General features: G+C 33.2%; 1 protein-coding gene across 8 annotated transcripts in view; it reads left to right on the top strand.

Moving 5' to 3' along the window:
• Positions 1 to 18,765, top strand: part of ARHGAP12 (Rho GTPase activating protein 12) — a 111,090-nt gene that overhangs the window by 50,758 nt on the left and 41,567 nt on the right. For 5 of the 8 annotated variants that reach the window (XM_057498355.1, XM_036912220.2, XM_036912221.2 and 2 more), the window contains exons 4-6: positions 4,018 to 4,281; positions 9,013 to 9,153; positions 10,269 to 10,349. In XM_057498355.1, the coding sequence (XP_057354338.1) occupies positions 4,018 to 4,281; positions 9,013 to 9,153; positions 10,269 to 10,349 (486 nt within the window). The remainder of the gene's footprint in view (positions 1 to 4,017; positions 4,282 to 9,012; positions 9,154 to 10,268; positions 10,350 to 18,765) is intronic. The other 3 variants (XM_036912224.2, XM_036912223.2, XM_036912226.2) reach the window with 1 other exon arrangement.

The raw sequence follows: 18,765 nt of genomic DNA, 5'->3' as shown, positions 1-18,765 counted from the left end.
TTTAGGTAAGGCAGAGTTGAGCAGGTACATTACCAAAGGCACATAAATGTCTTTCCAGCACGTGAATTCAAATAAATATAAAAAATAAGTTAAAGTCCATTTTGAAGCCTGATGCTTGGTAAATTTTTTCTCTAAATTAAAGGTATGATTATAGCCTACAGAGACTTTTATTGGTTATTCAGTAATACAAATATAATTCTGTATTTGTACTAAGGTAGATACCTAAGTATTAGTAGTGAGTAGCATATGCTAATTAGAAACAAGAGTCGTAACTCCCTCGTTAATATGTATTCTGCCATTCTCTGGTTTATTTTGGAATTCTTGACTAATGTCAGAAGTAAAAGGAGGACAAATTTCAGTATTTTTTATATTAAATAAGGATTTAGGTACAATGTAAGTTTAAAGTTACCTTCTTATATATATGTTTCCTCATTTTTTCCTTTCTGTGGATCAGGAGAGGAGTGTTATAGTCTATGTATAGATAAAGTGGAACAGGCCAAGTCTTTTTTAAAATATAAAATTGGGTCATCTAGTTCCAGTCTAGTTGTTAATTAATGACAGATATGGCCCTAAAATTAACTTTGTTTCTTGTTCTCCTTTTAAAGATTTTCTTTTTGTTTGAAAAGTCTACTTATTTTTGTTGGTGACAATTCATGAACAAGTTGTTTTTTCAGTTTAAGTGCATTATAGTTAAATCTTATATTAGAAAATAACCTGTACTTGTTTCATATACTGGAAGTACTTCTTGCTGCTTATTTTATTTTAACTCTACTTCCTTTGAATTTTCTGCAGAGTAAGAAGCAACTGCTGGTATGGATTTCAGAATTGTCTTTTAGTATTTATTTTTTTATATTTTTTTTATTTAGATATCATTAATGTACAATTACTTGAACAACATTATAGTTACTAGACTCCCCCTATTATCAAGTCCCCCCCACATACCCATTACAGTCACTGTCCATCAGCGTAATAAGATGCTATAGAATCATTACTTGTCTTCTCTGTATATACTGCCTTCCCATGTCCCCCTCACCTACATTATGTGTGCTAATCGTAATGCCCCATTTTCCCCCTTATCCCTCCCGTCCCACCCATCCTCCCCAGTCCCTTTTCCTTTGATAACTGTTAGTCCATTCTTGGGTTCTGTGAGTCTGCTGCTGTTTTGTTCCTTTAGTTTTTTCTTTGTTCTTCTACTCCACATATGAGTGAAATCATTTGGTACTTGTCTTCTCTGCCTGGCTTATTTCACTGCGCATAATACCCTCTAGCTCCATCTATGTTGTTGCAAATGGTAGGATTTGTTTTCTTCTTATGGCTGAATAATATTTCATTGTGTATATATACCACATCTTCTTTATCCATTCATCTACTGATGGACATTTAGGTTGCTTCCATTTCTTGGCTATTGTAAATAGTACTGTGATAAACATAGGAGTGCATATGTCTTTTTCAAACTGGGCTGCTGCATTCTTAGGTTAAATTCCTAGGAGTGGAATTCCTGGGTCAAATGGTATTTTATTTTTAGTTTTTTGAGAAACCTCCATACTGCTTTCCACAATGGTTGAACTAATTTACATTCCCACCAGCAGTGTAGGAGGGTTCCCTTTTCTTCACATCCTCGCCAACATTTGTTGTTGTTTGTCTTTTGGATGGTGGCCATCCTAACTGGAGTGAGGTGATATCTCATTGTGGTTTTAATTTGCATTTCCCTGATGATTAGCGATGTGGAGCATCTTTTCATGTGCCTGTTGGCCATCTGAATTTTTTCTTTGGAGAAGTGTCTGTTCAGATCCTGTGCCCATTTTTTTATTGGATTATTTGCTTTTTGTTTGTTGAGGTGTGTGAGCTCTTTATGTATTTTGGATGTCAACCCTTTATCAGATCTGTCATTTATGAATATATTCTCCCATACTGTAGGATGTCTTTTTGTTCTACTGATGGTGTTCTTTGCTGTACAGAAGCTTTTCAGCTTGATGTAGTCCCACTTGTTCATTTTTACTTTTGTTTCCCTTGCCCAGGGAGATATGTTCATGAAGAAGTCGCTCATGTTTATGTCCAAGAGATTTTTGCCTATGTTTTTTTCTAAGAGTTTTATGGTTTCATGACTTACATTCAGGTCTTAGTATTTATGTTTTTTATAATAAAAATTTACTGGACAAGGGGACCAGTGTGCTCTGTGTCCATTCAGGAAGATTAAGTTTCATCAGTATCTTCTGAATAAAATACATAAAAATCACATAGGATACTTAAAGGTTTAGTAGAATGTGTCCATAAACATCATTCAGAAAATGGATGTTTCTTGGCATCTTTATTTCCCCAGGCCTAATAGAGTAGCAAGAAAAAGGTTCCCCAAGTCTAGTAGAGTAGCAAGGAAAAGGTAAGAACTTCTTTAACACTTGTTGAATAAATATTCTCTAGATAAGGTTCTGGGAAATGATATACTGTACAGAATTATTTTATTAACAGTGTTCATTTTAGTCAGGAAAGTATTGTTATGCTGGATAATTCACCAGGATACGGAATTAGTCTGGAAGAGAAATATGTGGTAGTCTGTCTCCATAGAAAGATGCTGTTTGATGGTAGTCTAAATTCAAAGCTAACGTTTTTAGGAAAACAGTGTAATTTGTATCACTGAGTATGGTATTTTCATAATGACAGTGTATAAAAAGACCAGAGGTAACCATTTTACAAATATGTTCATGTTTTGGATTATTTTTCTGTTTTCTCTTTGAAAGCTTATTCTGTGATTTAGATTCATTATAATAATTTTATATGTAAATATTTCAGAAGTTAAAGTGCTCTGATTTCAATAAAATTGATTTATTGTATCCATCCACATTTCCCTTTTTTAATTCAGTCTTTTTAAACCTTCATAAACTCTGGATTCATTAGAGAAGTAATTGAATATCTGAATATAACTAGGATTTAGGTGATAAAGCAGTAGTTCTCAATCGGGGCAATTTTGTCCCCAGGAGACATTTGGCAACATCTGGAGACTTTTTAATTGTCACAGTGGGGGGATGCCATTATCATCTAGTGGGTAGAGGCCAGAGATGCTAGTAAACATTCTACAATACCCAGCATAGCCCCACAAAACAAAGAATGGTCTGTCCCAAAATGTTAGTGGTGCCAAGGTTAAGAAATTGTGGGAAAAGGAAAGATATATATACACAATAGTACAAATATGCAGTATAAAACATGTTCTCTAACATGTGCTTACCACAGTTTACAATACAATGTCCATATGCTTATGAAGAGTATTCTGCTCTTGACTGACATCTAGTAAGACATTTAAAAATAAAAAGTAAAGCTAGTAGGTTGTGATTAAGCATGTAAATCAGCATTATTGCTAATTCTTATTTTTCCACTGTAAGGAAATTCATAAATAAACTGGAAAGAGATTAAATGATTTATTATGGTTACTGAGAAATTATAACTGGGAAGGAATAGAATGTAGTAAATTCTTGAGGTATTATGTTTCTTTTACATTTCACTGACATTCCTGATTTAATATTAGAGGTATAGGATATAAACTTTCTTTTGATAGTTTTCTTAATAAATGTTGAGTTTCTATATATGACTTTTTTATCTTTTAAAAATTGCCTAAAATCACAGAATTGTAGAGCCAAAGGAGATCTAGCTGGTTTAATCCAATTCCCTCATTTGCAGAGATTTAAAAATGCAGTTTCCTGGAGTTGAAGTGTCCTAATGCAATGTCAGATGATCAGTTAGTGCCATATCTTGAACCAAAGCCCCCAGCTCCTGACTTCTGGTCCAGTATTCTTTCAGGGTGATGGGAAGTTATTAAGCACACTTTAGATTATATTGGAAGCCTTTATGTTTGTTTCTTTGTTTTCAATCAAACTGGGAATACTAAAACTGTTAAATTGTTATTTCCTTAGAATATATATACCTTTAGATATGTTTTTAAATGAATTAGTATGTATGTTTATAAATTAAATTTTAATTTGTAAATGCCATACCAATTTAAACATGAATATTTCTAATTTTCCACAGGCAACGACACCACCAAGTCAAGGACGGCCAGATTCTCCCGTCTATGCCAATCTACAAGAACTGAAAATATCCCAGTCTGCTCTCCCTCCGATTCCTGGGAGCCCAGCAATTCAGATTAATGGTGAATGGGAAACTCATAAAGATAGTTCAGGGCGTTGTTACTACTATAACAGAGGAACACAGGAAAGAACTTGGAAACCACCTCGTTGGACTCGGGATACAAGCACAAGCAAAGGAGATTTCCAAAGCCCAGGAGATCCAGAGGTAGGAGTCAGCCAGTGAGTTACCGAACTTTCTTTTCGTTAAAGATGGAAGAAGCAAATAGATTTGTTTCTTGGTATTGAAATGGTAGCACATTTGAAATCTCTATGATATGAGATGTTCTTTCTAAGTTTTATTAATGTTAATGCTAGTTACTTCTTAATATCTAACTGGTAGGTAGCAGCTAACCTTGTAACATGCTTACTAGTTTCAGAATTAACTGGATTAAAGTTGCCTAAAATCAATGTTTTTCCATCATGGGCTAGAAGATACTAATTTGTTATTGTGTAACAATTATCGTTATTGTTATGTATTACAAATTATATTGTATAAAAATCATTGTTATTGCTCTAGCAGTGACATTTTTTAGAAAAAGAAGGAGAGAAGATATATATGACTTGGCCAAATAAAAACAAAGTTATCTAGCTGACCAAATAGACACTTATCTATGCTGGTTTGGTATGGGTACCAAGATACACCTCAGTTTTTGTCAGTCAGAAGTACAAAATCACATTTTATTTCTATGTAAGAGAACTAAGTATAATTCCTTTGCTACCAATGGACCACACCTTCTGACAATGCACTCTAAAACTATTCTCTCTCAAGGGTTCATACTATTTGCCTTTGACCTTTGTTTCAGTTTCCCTCACACCTCTTGGCATGTGGTGCAGTGAATTGGCCAGCTATATTTTGACACTCACCTCAGGGGTCTAGACTGTTTAGATATGCAGGAGAAGCTTGGATTGGATTGGATTGATAGAATGGAGTTAAATCCTGCAGTTTGATGAACTGGGGACTGTGCCCACAAAGCACTGTTTTGTACAATAAAAACAGAACTTTGCTTAGATAGGAGCCAGAAAAATCAGGTAACACACCCTGTATTTAGCAGAATCTAAAAGCTTTTTGTAGTTAATAGCCCCTCTTCTTGTCCTATTTTTCACTTGGTTATTTATAGCTTTGATTTGGTGATAACTTGTACTTTTAGTGTTCAAGAATGAGACCCAGAATAGTGATAGAAATTGTTCATGTGTTACTATATAGTAAGAAAAGTGGTAGGAAAATTATTTGAATTGTAGCTCTAGAAAGATTTGAAAATAAACTCTCCTGTGTATCAATAATAAAGTAAAATCTTATAATTTGGTTGAATTAGGGAAGGGGCTAAATTATAAAATAATAAAGGAATTTAAAGTACAGAAACTTTTAACATGTTTCTTAGCTTTCTATTTCAACAGAGTGATTTGTATAGTAGAGTCTCAGCTTACACTACTAGTTTCTGCACAGGTTGTATAAAAATAGGTATTTTCCATAGTGGCTGGAGCATGTCTTCTGGAAACTGAGAAAGGTTTTATATGGGAGGTGAAATTGAGACTGTGTATGAAAATGTCTATACTCTGCTCTCTTATTTAATTGTTTGCCTGAGTATAGATTTATAGATTGAAGATACTTTTTCTCACAATTGGGAGGCATTTTGACTTCCCTTGATGGCAATCTGGGTCAGCTACTTGTTGGGGAGTCCAGTGTTAGAACCATGAGGTCTTCCTTTTAGACTAATCAGTCTCCACCAGAGTCTTAAAATCTTCTCCCTAGAAAATGAGGGATGCCAAAGTCTTGGGATTCAACATTTAGTTTCCCCTTAGTGTCTGGTACCCATCCCTACTGTGCCTGTTGTGTTCCAATCAGAATCTCCCTGTTTTTCCCTCTTGAGAGGGAATAAATCCCCATACTTCTGCTGGAATAAGGAGGGTACACACCTAGCAGCCAAACATGAAGAAAGGGATTCTGTTGAGTTTAGTCCTCATTTCAGTATCCCTGCCTCACCCCCCATTCAGGGAGTACTTAATGCTGTAAGCTTATGGTTTATGCTTAGGCTTAATGGTTCCTGAGCCATTGGAAGGTTCTGCTCTGTAAATTCAAAGGATTCATCTTTCCTCCCTATTTCTACTCCCAACCCCCACCAGTTAAGTCTTGCCTTCTTTTCAGATAATTTAGCTTTTTGTTCATCTGCTTCTCAGCTTCCAGAATTTTGTGACTATGGTCTTTCCTGGTGTTCTCCTTGCTCTTGGGAGTTTAGGTCTTTTCAAGCACATTTCAGTACTTTTATATTAGTGGGGTTTGAGAGGGAGCAAGTGTTCAATCTTCCATCTCAACTCAGAAGCTTGTTATTTTAATGTATGCCTTAGAACAGTGGTTCTCAACCAGGGACAGTTTTGCCGCGTGGGGGACAATAGACAATATCTGGAGACATTTTTTGGTTGTAACTTAGGAAGGTTGCAACTGTTGGCATCTAGTGGATAGAAATCAAAGATGCTATTGAATATCTTATGACAGACAGAATAGCTCCTGCAACAACAAAGTATCTGCCTATGATTGTCAGTAGTGCTCCTGGGAAACCCGGACTTAGAAATTTTAACCTGTATGCTTACCCAAGTGTAAAGTTAGTCAGTACTCCTTACTCCTTAAAGTCATACAAGAACTACATGTGCTGTTGTGCTATTGTTGTATTTTATTTTATTTCTATTTTTTACCTCATTGTTGTTGTACATGATGACTCTTAAAATTAATCCTCATGTTTAGCACATTCTTTTGTCACATTTCTTTATGCAAATCATATTATCTTGGATAACTTTTCTACTGTCGTAAGTATATACTTTTACATTTCCTTAGCGAGGGTCTGTTAGTGGTAGAATCAGTTTTGGTTTGTCTGGAAATCTTATTTTTTCCTTCTTTTTTTGAAGAATATCTTTACTCAGTATACAGCTCTAAGTTGACTGACTGTTCACTTGGTTTTTCCTAATTCCCTGAAGATTTTATTCCCTTTTTTTTAGGCTTTCATTGTTGATGTTGAAAATTCATCTGTTAGTCTGATTGTATTTCCTATGATGAGCTTATCTATTCTTGCTGGTGGTAGCTTTTAAGATCTTGTATCTTAATTTCACTATGATGTGATTAGGTGAAGGTATTTTTTTATTTCCTGCCAGGGCTTTTTTGCAAATCCTGAATTTGGGGAAGTCCTCTCTTTGATAGGTTCTGAAAAATTCTTAGTCATTATCAATATATACCATCTGTCCCATTTTCTCTTCTTCTCATTCTGGGACTTTGAATAGATGAATGTTCAGTCTGCTTACTCTGTCATGTCTCTTGATTTCCTTTATACTTTAAAATGTATCACTCTGTCTTCCTCTGCTTCATTCTTAATATCTAGGTCCAGCTCCTGTTTGCTATTTTTCTCTTCATCTAAATTTTTATTTGATATTAAACCAGTCCTTGAATTTAAAAATGTGTTACTTTTTATTTGTTTGGGTGACATTCCCCATCTTATTACTTTGAAAAGTTTTAAACCTACAGAAACGTACAAAGAATAGTGTAGTTAGCATCCATGTACAAGATAGCCTTCATCGAGACTTATCTTTTGTCACATTTGATTTATTTCTTCGGCACCTGCTATCCCTTTACCCTCCATTAATTTTTTTCTAGAGCAGACAACACAATATTTTATTCTGTAAGTAGAAAGATATATATATTTTTTTTAGTGAAAAATACATTTATCACCTCCAGGAAATTTAATACTGGTATGTTATTTAATACACAGTTAATATTCAGGTCTCACTTGTCAAGTAATATCCTTTATAGTTTTTTTCCTGTAATGAAGGATCCAGTGAAGGATCATATATTCCATTTATTTGTCACACCTCTTTAGATTTATTTTATGTTTCATTTTTGATAATTCCGGTATATAAAGTCTGGGAGTTTGATTATGCTGTTTTTCTTCTGACTCTCACTTATGATGTTTTGTTTCACACCTTCTTTATGTGTGTGTTTTAATGCGAGATTGTAGTTCTTGGAAATGCGTATATATGAACTCTTTAATACTGGAATTGTGAGTTTATTCCTTCAGAGAGGATTTTCTTCTGTTTCTGCCAGATGCCTAGGGAAACATATATTCTATAAACACTCAAAACTAAATTCTCAGCTTTTGTTCTTACAGGCCACTTAGGGTAATAGCAGTTTGGATTGCATGAAGACTGGCTTGTGGTTGGGGATTCTCCCTAGTTTCCTCCAGTGTTTCAGGAAGATTCCTGTGATTTCCCTAGTGTGTGTGTGTGGGGGAAGATAAGATTTGTTTCTGGTTTATCCATTATCTGTGTGTGTAATTCCTTGGGTCCTAGTTCTTTACTGTGGGGTGTCCTTTTGGACTCCCTGCCTTTCGTAGTCCTGAGTCCTGTTTCCCAATACCTCTGCATGGACTTGAAAATTAATTCAGGGTTTGGCAAATGCTTTCGAGGAGTAAGCTGGTGTTTTTATTCTGCTTATCTTTCTTTATTCTTGCTTTTGGTTAGTTTTTGACCTTTGAGTATTTCTTAACTAACCTCTTGCTCCTTGGTGATTTTTTTTAACATTCTATGTAATATTTTAAAAAGTTCTCATCTGAATAATCAGTTGAGTTGCCTACCTGTGATTCTCGTAGATGGAACATCCAAATGTTTTATTATGGTGAATTTTTCTAGGGTTGTGTTAATATGATAAAATACCTATTCTTAATTTCACTTCACTACTTAAAATGTACCATTTAAAAGACTAAACGGTTTCTTTTGAAAATTAAGTATTCAAATATATTCAAAATATCTTAGTACTTATAACCAAATAAAGTTGATTGCTTAGATTTTCAACTGCTGCATATATTGCATATATATATATTCAAAGAAGAAAAATCCTAATGTTTCTGACTATTTATAGCTTCTTTCATCAGAAGAAAACTACCACAGCATTTGTTACAGCCAGTCAGATAGTCAGTGTGGTTCTCCTCCAAGGGGTTGGTCAGAAGAGTTGGATGAACGTGGGCATACCTTATATACCAGTGACTATACTAATGAAAAGGTACATTCTTTTTTTCTCTTCTAGTTTTTTTGGCAGAATCCTCAGAAAATGGTGTACTGAAGTTTTAGTACTATTTTTAAAACTTATGAAAAAATCTTTTGTAATTCTGTAATCATGCCAGTTGACAACATGAAAACTCAGTATAAACTACTGATTCATGGTTTTAACTGCTTACAATTAGAGCAGCTTTGTGGTGAGATCCATTTAAGAGAGACCTTTTTAAAAGTAGACTGGTTGTGTCATTCTGTTTAGACTTCTTCAATAAACATATTTCTTTAATATTTTTCTTTTTTTGGGAATAGTTTTCTCAGCCTGTCATGATATACCACCTCACCTCCTATATTCCTTTTATAACCAAGTTATGTAAAACAAAACCCATGAATCTCACATGTTATGATTGATTAACTAGTTTAGGAATGCATATTGAAATTTCACGTGTGTATTGCATCTGGTATCATCAGAGAAGGTAAGTAATTGGTTGTGCTAATTTAGAGAATAGACCCTTGGGAATAAATGGAAGTAGGTTTTTAACCCTCGTTCCTGCTTTAGTTATTCGATACTACAACATAAGGAAATGATAATTTTCCTGACGTCACAATCAAGATCATATGTTTGTATTAGCCGTACTTAGTCTTTTGCCCTTCATATTCCCTGTATTACTGTATGAAGCTTTTTTAGTGTTATTTAAGTTGTGTTGGTTACAGGAGGTAATTCCTGAGGGTTTGAATGAAGTTTGGCTTACATTGTTCAGTAGTTTTATACTTAAAGATTGAAAAACAGTTCCCTTTCATTAATTTCTCAACCATTTTCAGGGTGGGTGTGGCCTAGTGTCCAGTGCATATGCACCTCTGTGATTTCTTTATGTTATATATTTCTTGTTAGATTGTTAAGTGGCGCTTGAATCACTAGCTTAATGTTGGTAGAAAGAGAAAGAAAATAAATTCACATTTCATATCGAGTTTACTTATTCTTAGCAAAGTTAAAGTCTATTAAATTTCTTTTGCAGTGTTTTTGAGCAATAAAATTCATAAGAATAATATCTAGCATCTTTGGTTGCATAAGCTTAAACTCATTTTTATTTAAATTTAAAAACAGCACCTGTTTTGTTTTTTCAGTGGCTCAAGCATGTTGACGATCAAGGTAGACAATATTACTACAGTGCAGATGGATCTCGGTCAGAATGGGAATTGCCAAAGGTAATAAACCTTCATGTTGAATTTCTATTTAAAAATAGTAGATGAAATAATATCTGAAAATGGTTTCAGCAGATTTATTTTTAAATTTTTATTCAACTTTTAGAAAGCAACAAGACTAGCTTTTTTAGAGTTCAATGAGAATCCTTTGACTGGCTAAATTTTTCTAAGATGTGCATTAGCTCTTCCATATAATACTGATAATCCCTAGTCACAAATTCTTCTGGTTTAACTTGAAATTAGTTTTTCATTATTCCTAGAAACAAGAATTCCTTTTGGTGCCAAAAATGCCATCTTGTATCTAGTTATCTTAAATATATTGAGTTTTCTACATGAAGTTGGTCTTATGTTTCACTTTTTTTAAAGAAAGAATAGCAAATCAATATTCAAGTTTATTCTAGTATCTAAATGTTTGTTATAATTGAGTCAGTTATTAGCAACATGTGGTGATAAGATCATCTCAGGTCTCACTATCTAGAGCAGTAGGTTTCAAAGTGGTTATATACCTATTACTATTAGTATTGAGATAATTTTAAATGACATCTGAGCATTCAGATTTTAATTGGTACATTATTTTAATGTTTCAAAAAACAACCATAATTAGCAGACACATCTGTAGTGTCTGTTATCAGATACTTTAGTTTTTAAAGAAATTTGTCTTTTTCCCAAAGTCAATTTAAAGAAAAATATTAGTATAAACATATATGGATATAGAAAAAGTTACTAGGTGTTACTAAATCAACTGAAGATTGAAACCTACTCATCTAGTAGATAGTGCTAATAGTGGTTTTTTGTGAATGTGAATGTTATCTGGCCTTTAATTACTTTATGAAATGATAGGTAGAATAAGATACTTGTACTTGATTTCCAAGAACACTCTTGTGAATTTTTTGAGCCAGTAGCAGAAGAGTTCCATTATAATTCTGACAACTTTTAAAATGTTACTATCTCAGGGAGCCATGTAGGTTGCTATAATGTAAACTTGGTGGCGATGGGGATAGAAATATTGGTTCTTTTGATTAATTTGACTGTCAAGTACCACCCAGAATCTTCTTGTATTAAAAAAACCTTTGTCAAATCTTCAAATAACCATTTTTTGATCCTTTATCACATATTTCACATAGGTACTTTGACTTTTGCTCAGCTCAGTTGAAAAAACGATTTCATATTTTTAACTACTTTGTATTTAAATTAATATTTACTCAATGAGAGGTCATACTAAAATTTACATTTAGACAGTATGATTGTTTTTTAAATCCCTGCTTTATAAACTTAATGTATTAGTGTTAATAAAGATAATTTTTATATTTTGATTACAAAACTCCAATATGCAAAGACTTATGAAGATGTTATCACACCATTAGTTTTCCTTTTTTAAGACTTCATTTTTTTAGAACAGATTGAGGCTTACAACAAAACTGAGAGGAAGGTATAGAGATTTCCCATATGCCACCACCCCTATACATGCGTTGACTCCTCCATTATCAACTTTACTCACTTTTTTTTACCATGGCTGAACCTACATTCACACATTATCACCTCAAGTCCATACTCAACCTTACAGTTCACTCTTGGTATCCTACATTCTGTGGGTTTGGACAAAGGTATAATGCATGTATCCATCATTATAGTATCACAAATAGTACCTATTCACCATTTCCCTACTTCCCTGGGAACCACTGATCTTTTTTATCTCCATAGTTTTGTCACATTGTTTTTACTTAAAGTTAACCTTAAAATAATATCTAGAATGAAGAAAGATCCAAATAAAAATGTATACAGAATGCCATAAATTTCTCCTCCCATATTTTATGGTTGGAAGTTTTATCTCATCACTCTTTAAAATTATGAAATATGATTCAGTAAAACATTTGTAGGCCTTTTTCATTTTCATCATTATATTCATTTGTAGGCCTTTTTCATTTTCATTATTTGTACTTTTAGAACTGATTCTGAAGATAAAACCATTTTTACCCTATAAACTTTGAAGTTGTGCCAACCACTTAGAACCCTTTAGGATTGTTGTTTTCTGAACCATGGCATGGCAGTTGAGTGATACTGTAATAACAGTTAGGGGTATTTTTGTTCATATATTTTTTACAAAAAATTGAGAATGACATGGCCTAACTTTATTTTCCTAATTTGTCTCTCAGTAAAACTTTTAAGGAAAAATAATATTCCAAGCTTAATGTGGTTATTGCCAACTTTTAAGAAAAAAGAAGTATGTGTACAAGATTAATAGTGTTTTTGTTTTTTAACATGGTGGGAGGAAGTTATAAATCCATCGAGTATTACTTTTCAAAACTGGTGCCATCTGTAAAAGAATTGTATTTAATAATTAAATTGGAAAGAAAGATCTTATGGATAGTGATGGCCAAAATATGTAATACCTTATGTGCTGTGATAAGAATATAATTTGGGAGTATAATTATTCAATATTAAAAACTATATAACAGTGTTGGTTCTATTAGGCTTGTAAAACATGTCTGATTTTGACTTAAAGGAACAAAAAGATAAATCTGTTTAAAGTTTAAACAGAAAGTCTAGTTCACTGAAGATGATTTAGATTATTGAAGACTAATATTTTATTGGTATAACATTAATTAAATAATTTAAACATATAATATTAGATTTTTATTCCACTTGTCTAAATTTTATTTGTAGCTCCTATCAGTACCTCAAATATTATTTGAGATATTAGAAGAATCTTTCGTTGAACTGTACCTTCCATCACAGTAGTTTGTAATTACCTGGAGTAATGAGATCAAACATAAGCTTTCTCTTGCCTGATTTGTCCCATGTCAAGGTCCATTGATAGGAAAGGCCTCTTGGATAACCTTGCATAAGGAGAAATTTATAACCTTTAACTTAACTGGTAGCTAAATATTCCTATTTGGTTTCTTACTAACTTTTATACTTTCTTTGGTCAGAAGACTTAAAATTTCAATATTAGGAAACCTATTTACTTCTGGAGATTCCCTGGGTAAAAGAAAGAAGAGAGACTGATTTACATCAAAACCTTACTGGGTAGTTCTGCACCAATGGAAATGGGTGCTGATGGTGATCAGGGTTAAGTGCCTAGTTTTGTGGTATCTCATTTTGTGCTGCCATTTGCTGCTAAGACAAAGTCAGAAGGTCATGGCAGTTTTTGAGCATTCAGTTAAGTTGGATGTAGGGAGGAGGTTTGAATTGGGTAGTGAGATGAGGAAATAAGTAAAAATGTTCTAGAACCACTATTCAATGGATTGGTACTATATGATAAAATTGCACTTTGAATTCTATACCTTAAGCAATTTAACACTTAGTAGTCAAAAGTAAGTTCTGTCAGATAGTTCTATAACTCCCCCCCCATGCAGATAATAGAAATTTAATTTTAACTGCTATTTTCTGAATACATCTTCAAGTGTTCGATACTGTATAGATGTAAAGAATACAAACACCTGGGGCATGGTCTCTTCCCTCAAAGAGTTTGTCATACATTTGGAAAAAAGGAACGTGTTCATATGACAGCTAAGTAAGATAGAATATATACACACATACATTTTTACAACGTGATTCTAGTTTGGGTGTAGGTGAAGGGAACCAGAAAACTGATAGACAGGAGGAAGGATTGGGAGAGGAAAATAAGGAAGAATGGAGAGAACAAAACAAAACGTCTCCTACTCAGAATGAGTCTGCTGTTCAAAATTCCAAATAAAACACATGAAGAACTCTAATGCTATTATAGACATGGAAAATCAGGAATCAGAACATTGTATTCCAGATGAAATTAATTTTCTTAGTATGTTAATAAAGACTATGCTATGGATGTTCAGAGTTAAATGAAGGCTTTTATTTAGAAAGAATGAGAAATTATGAAAAAAACAAATGATACATGAATAGGTGAATATGATGAAAAATAAATCAGACATTTTTGAGATGAAAAAGTCATTGAAATAAAACTACAGTGGATAGTGTAAACTCTAGACAGAGGGACAGGATCATAACAAATATTAAATTAAAGCCCAGCTAAGAGAATGGAAGGTAGATGGAAAGTTTGTATAATCATACAGTAGGAATTCCAGAAGAAAATGGAGGAAATGATAAAGAAATAATATTTAAAAATACAATTTCTGGGAATTTTCTAAAATTGAAGAAAGACATGAGTATTTAGCTGGAAATTATGCCTGGATAGATAGATAAATAATGGGCAGGATAGATTAAATTAAATCCACATGTTGACAAATTTTACTGGATCTGCAGGACTTCAGTACAGTGAGACAGCCTTTAAAACATCAAAGGGTAAAAGACCATGTTACCTACTGTGTGGGTTGTATCACTGCGTCCATTTTTTATCCCCTCCTATATCAGTGATGTTTTGCCATAACTTGCTGATAGCCTTCCACTGTGAATGGGGTGTATTGTCCTGACATTGCTTGAATTCAGTCATGTGACTTGCTTTCACTGATGGATTGTAAACATATGGGTCACAAGCATAGTATTGAAATGGAGCTGTGCACAAGGGCCTGCTCTTTCACCTTTTCTGTTGCCATGAGACCACACCAGGCTAGCCTGCCATCCCCAAAGGAGTAAATGGATTTTTAAAAAATGATCAAGAGCCTCAGAGATCTGTGAGAAAATAAAAAGATATAACATTCATTTCATCAGAGTTACAGAAGAAGAGGAGAAAAAGTATGAGGCTAAAAAATATTTGCAGAAACAAAGTTTGAAAAAATCCAATTTTGGCAAAAGGCAAATCAACAGATTCAAGAAGTTGAGTGAACAATAGGATAGACTCAAAGAAATCCACATCTGACACATTTTGATCAAATTTCTGAAAACTGAAACCATCTGCCTTGCCTCCCCACCCCGCCCCAAATCTTCAAACCAGCTCAGTGGAACTACACAGTCCATGTAGGTTAATAATGATTTGAATTGTGGTAGATATCTTACCAGGAACCATGAAGCCAGGGGGAAGTGGTGTAACATTTTTCATGTGCTAAAAGAAAAAATTCATATTACACATCCAGCAAAAAAAAACCTTCAGGAATGAAAGTAAAATAAAGATATTTTCAGATGAAAATAAACTAAGAGATTTATTATCAGCAGTCTTGTTCTCAAAGAATTACTATAGGAATTCTTTAAAACAGAGGGGAAATGATAACTGAAATAATTGGGACCTCAGGCATGAAGAAAGTACAGTGGAAAGGGTGAATATACATCCTGAGTTCTTAAAGTAATGTTTGACATTCGAAACAAAAATTAAAACATTTCTGAAGAAGTGCTTTTACAGGTGGAGAACAAGTATATCATAAGGGAGAGAGAGAAAGGTGATAGAATTTTTGGTAAGGTTTCTACATTTTACTTGAAGTAGTAAAATGTTGATATTAGTGGACTTGTGATAAATGATGTAATCCCTAAAATTACATCCCTAAAATAAACACTAAAATCTAACAAGAAACTGTAGATAAATTAAAACATGTAAAAATGCCTCAAGTTGCTCACAGGAAAGCAGGAAAGGAGAAACAGTAATGACAGAACAAAAAAAGTAACAAATAAACTGCAACATATACAATTACATTAAATGTAAACGGTCTAAACACAACTACTAAAAGATTTTCAGGAATGACAAAAAAAAACATGACTCAACTGCTTCTACAAAAAATCTCCTGAAATGTAATGATGTATCATATCATGCTGAAGGTTAATCAATCTACAGTAAACCTCATACTTCATGGTGAGATTACAGAAGCTTTCCTATTTAGTGTTGTGAACTAGACTAGAAATTTCTATCACTGCTTCTATTCAGCAATAAAATAAGAAAAGAAAAAAAAAGTTGAAAGAAACACAGTTGTTCTTTTGATTATTAGAAAAATCAAGAGACTTAAACTCCAAACTGATGAAAGCTCTGCAGAGTTGCTGGATATAAAATCAATGTAAAAAGCACCCTAGTAAGAAGTCAGTATTTCTCTAGTAAAGTCACTTTAAAAATGTAGGAATAAAGATCCTCTTTACATTAACAGCAGCAGCAAAAACAAGAAAAGTTGTAAGTAAGAACATACCTGTTTAAGTTTTTTTAGATCTTAATGAAGTAAATTTCAGAGCAGAATTGAAGGACATAAAAGATGAATTGAATAAATGCTGTAATATACCATTATGATCTTGAATTGGGAGGCTTCACTTTATGACAGTGTCCCTACTGATTTATAAATTCATTGCATTTTCACCTCCCGTTCCCTTACCTACCTTTTTTTGGAACTAATGCTAAATTTTATTTGCCAACAAAGGTCTATGAAGAACCAAAATACTCCTGAGTAGGGAGGATGTGGGGGTGGATATATGAGAAATGGGGTTCAGATGGAGTGGTAAGGGCAAGTATACAGAGAAATGACCCAGAAGGACAGAAAAGAAAGCTCAGAGGTTGGTTTACAAACCAGTGGGCTAAGCATGGACTATGTAATAGTTGCTAAGATTTTTGCTTATTTACATGAAAAAAGAAATGTAGAACTTGACCTTACCTCACACTTGCTGATTAATTCTAGATGAGAAATGTAAATATAATAAGCAAAACTTTAAAGGCTGGGGAAGAATATATCAAAGAACATCCTTGACTTCAGAGTGGGATGGATTTCTTAAACATGACTATATAAGGAAAAACTCTGAAAGGAAATTTGATAGATGTGACTACATTAAATTAAACAAAACACCTTCTAATAGATACCATACACAAAGGGAAAAGGTGAGCTACAGACTAGGAAAAGATACACTCAGCTAACAAAGCTTACAAAGATTTAGAAGCCAAAATGCATGAAGAGCTCCTGTTTTTTTCTGTATGTACAGGTGAGAGAAAGAAAACCCAATGAAAACAGGCAAAATATATGACTAAGCTAGTACACAGAGGAGGAAATACATGAAATAAGTATATGAAAAGATGTCCAAATTTACAGGTAATCAGGAAAATGTGAATTAAAACAATGAGGTGGCATTTCACCCTTCAGATAAATTTTTAAAAATGTATCCATAGGTACATGCATTTCTACCTTGGAAATGTCCATTTATAGCAAAATGGTTAAACTGTGATATCTACATGTAAATGGACTACTATTATGTAGAAGTGAAAATAAGGTAGATCTGCATGCTTACAAACATGGATTAAAAAAATAATAAAAACAGTGAAAAAAGAAAAATGATGCCTGTGATATAATTCCATTTATATAAAGTGTAAAATCCCACAAGTAGTATGTATTTATACTTTGTATCAAAGTATAAAATGCAGAAGAGTGATGAACATTGAATTGGGTGGTTCTGCAGGGAGGCAGGGCGAGGAATGGAGTCTGGAAGATGTATTCAGAGGGCCTCTAATATGCCTATAATAGTTTATTTCTTACAAAAAAAAAAACAACCCTGAAGCAAATGTCTTACGTTAGGTATGCCAAAACTCAGTGGTGGGTTTTCATTATAGTCTCCATTATTTTGTACATATTTGAAATAATTCAAGTAAAAATTCAGTTAAAAATTTTAAAACAAAAAGGTGTTTTTAAAGAAAATGGAGGATTCCATTAAAGTTCATATGCAGTGTTATACACAACTGTACATTTTAATTACTGCTAACAATGATTGCATTGAAGGGAAAATACAGCTCTGTTGAATAATTGGGTCTCTTAGAGATTTCTGGCACAAAAATTTTCTTTGGAGTAGCCTTTAAACTTCATCTTTGTTCATTCTAGAACTGATCCCTTTGTGAACTTCTGTGACAAGATTTATGATTGCTATTTGTTTAAGCACCAGTGAATTAAAAACCAACACCCATATGTGATTGCCTTGCTTTGGCAAATTTTAATGTAACAGATGAAGTAACAGCTTTGAGAGACAGTTTGGGGGGGCCTGTATAGACTCATTTTGGGAAATAAAGAAATGGCATATTTTGGAGAAAGATATTGAGAGACTTTTAAATATTAAAAATATTCCCATAATATAATTTTATTGAAATAATCAGTCATCAAAATTGAAGATATACTGGGCTTTTTAGGGATGGGAGAAGTAGATATTAGGTATCCTTTGGTTTCAGGAGATGAATGTATACCTTAAAAAGTAGAGTAATTTTCTTTTGTCATTTCATTATTATTTATTATTTAAAATTGCTAAAATTGCCTGTATAGAACAGCATAACTCCTAAACCTCACATTTCTCAAATGTTTATGCTTGGTGATCTCCTTGACATTTCAAACACTTTTATGATTTAATATCTTATTGATAATGTGTTCTTAATTTTACATGCAATTTTCTTTTGGTAGTTTTATCTAACCTTTGTGAGCAACTGATATATTCAGGATCAGTCTTTGGAACCATCTCTTGCCTTTAAACAAATAATAGTACGTTTAGCCTATAAATGAAAATGAAAGTAAAAGCAAACAAACAAAAAAAACCTTTAAATGTGAGA

The sequence above is a fragment of the Manis pentadactyla genome, chromosome 3, assembly GCF_030020395.1.
Source record: "Manis pentadactyla isolate mManPen7 chromosome 3, mManPen7.hap1, whole genome shotgun sequence".
Classification (NCBI taxonomy): domain Eukaryota; kingdom Metazoa; phylum Chordata; class Mammalia; order Pholidota; family Manidae; genus Manis; species Manis pentadactyla.
Note: the sequence above shows the minus strand (reverse complement) of the source record. Positions and strands in the feature narration are given on the sequence as shown.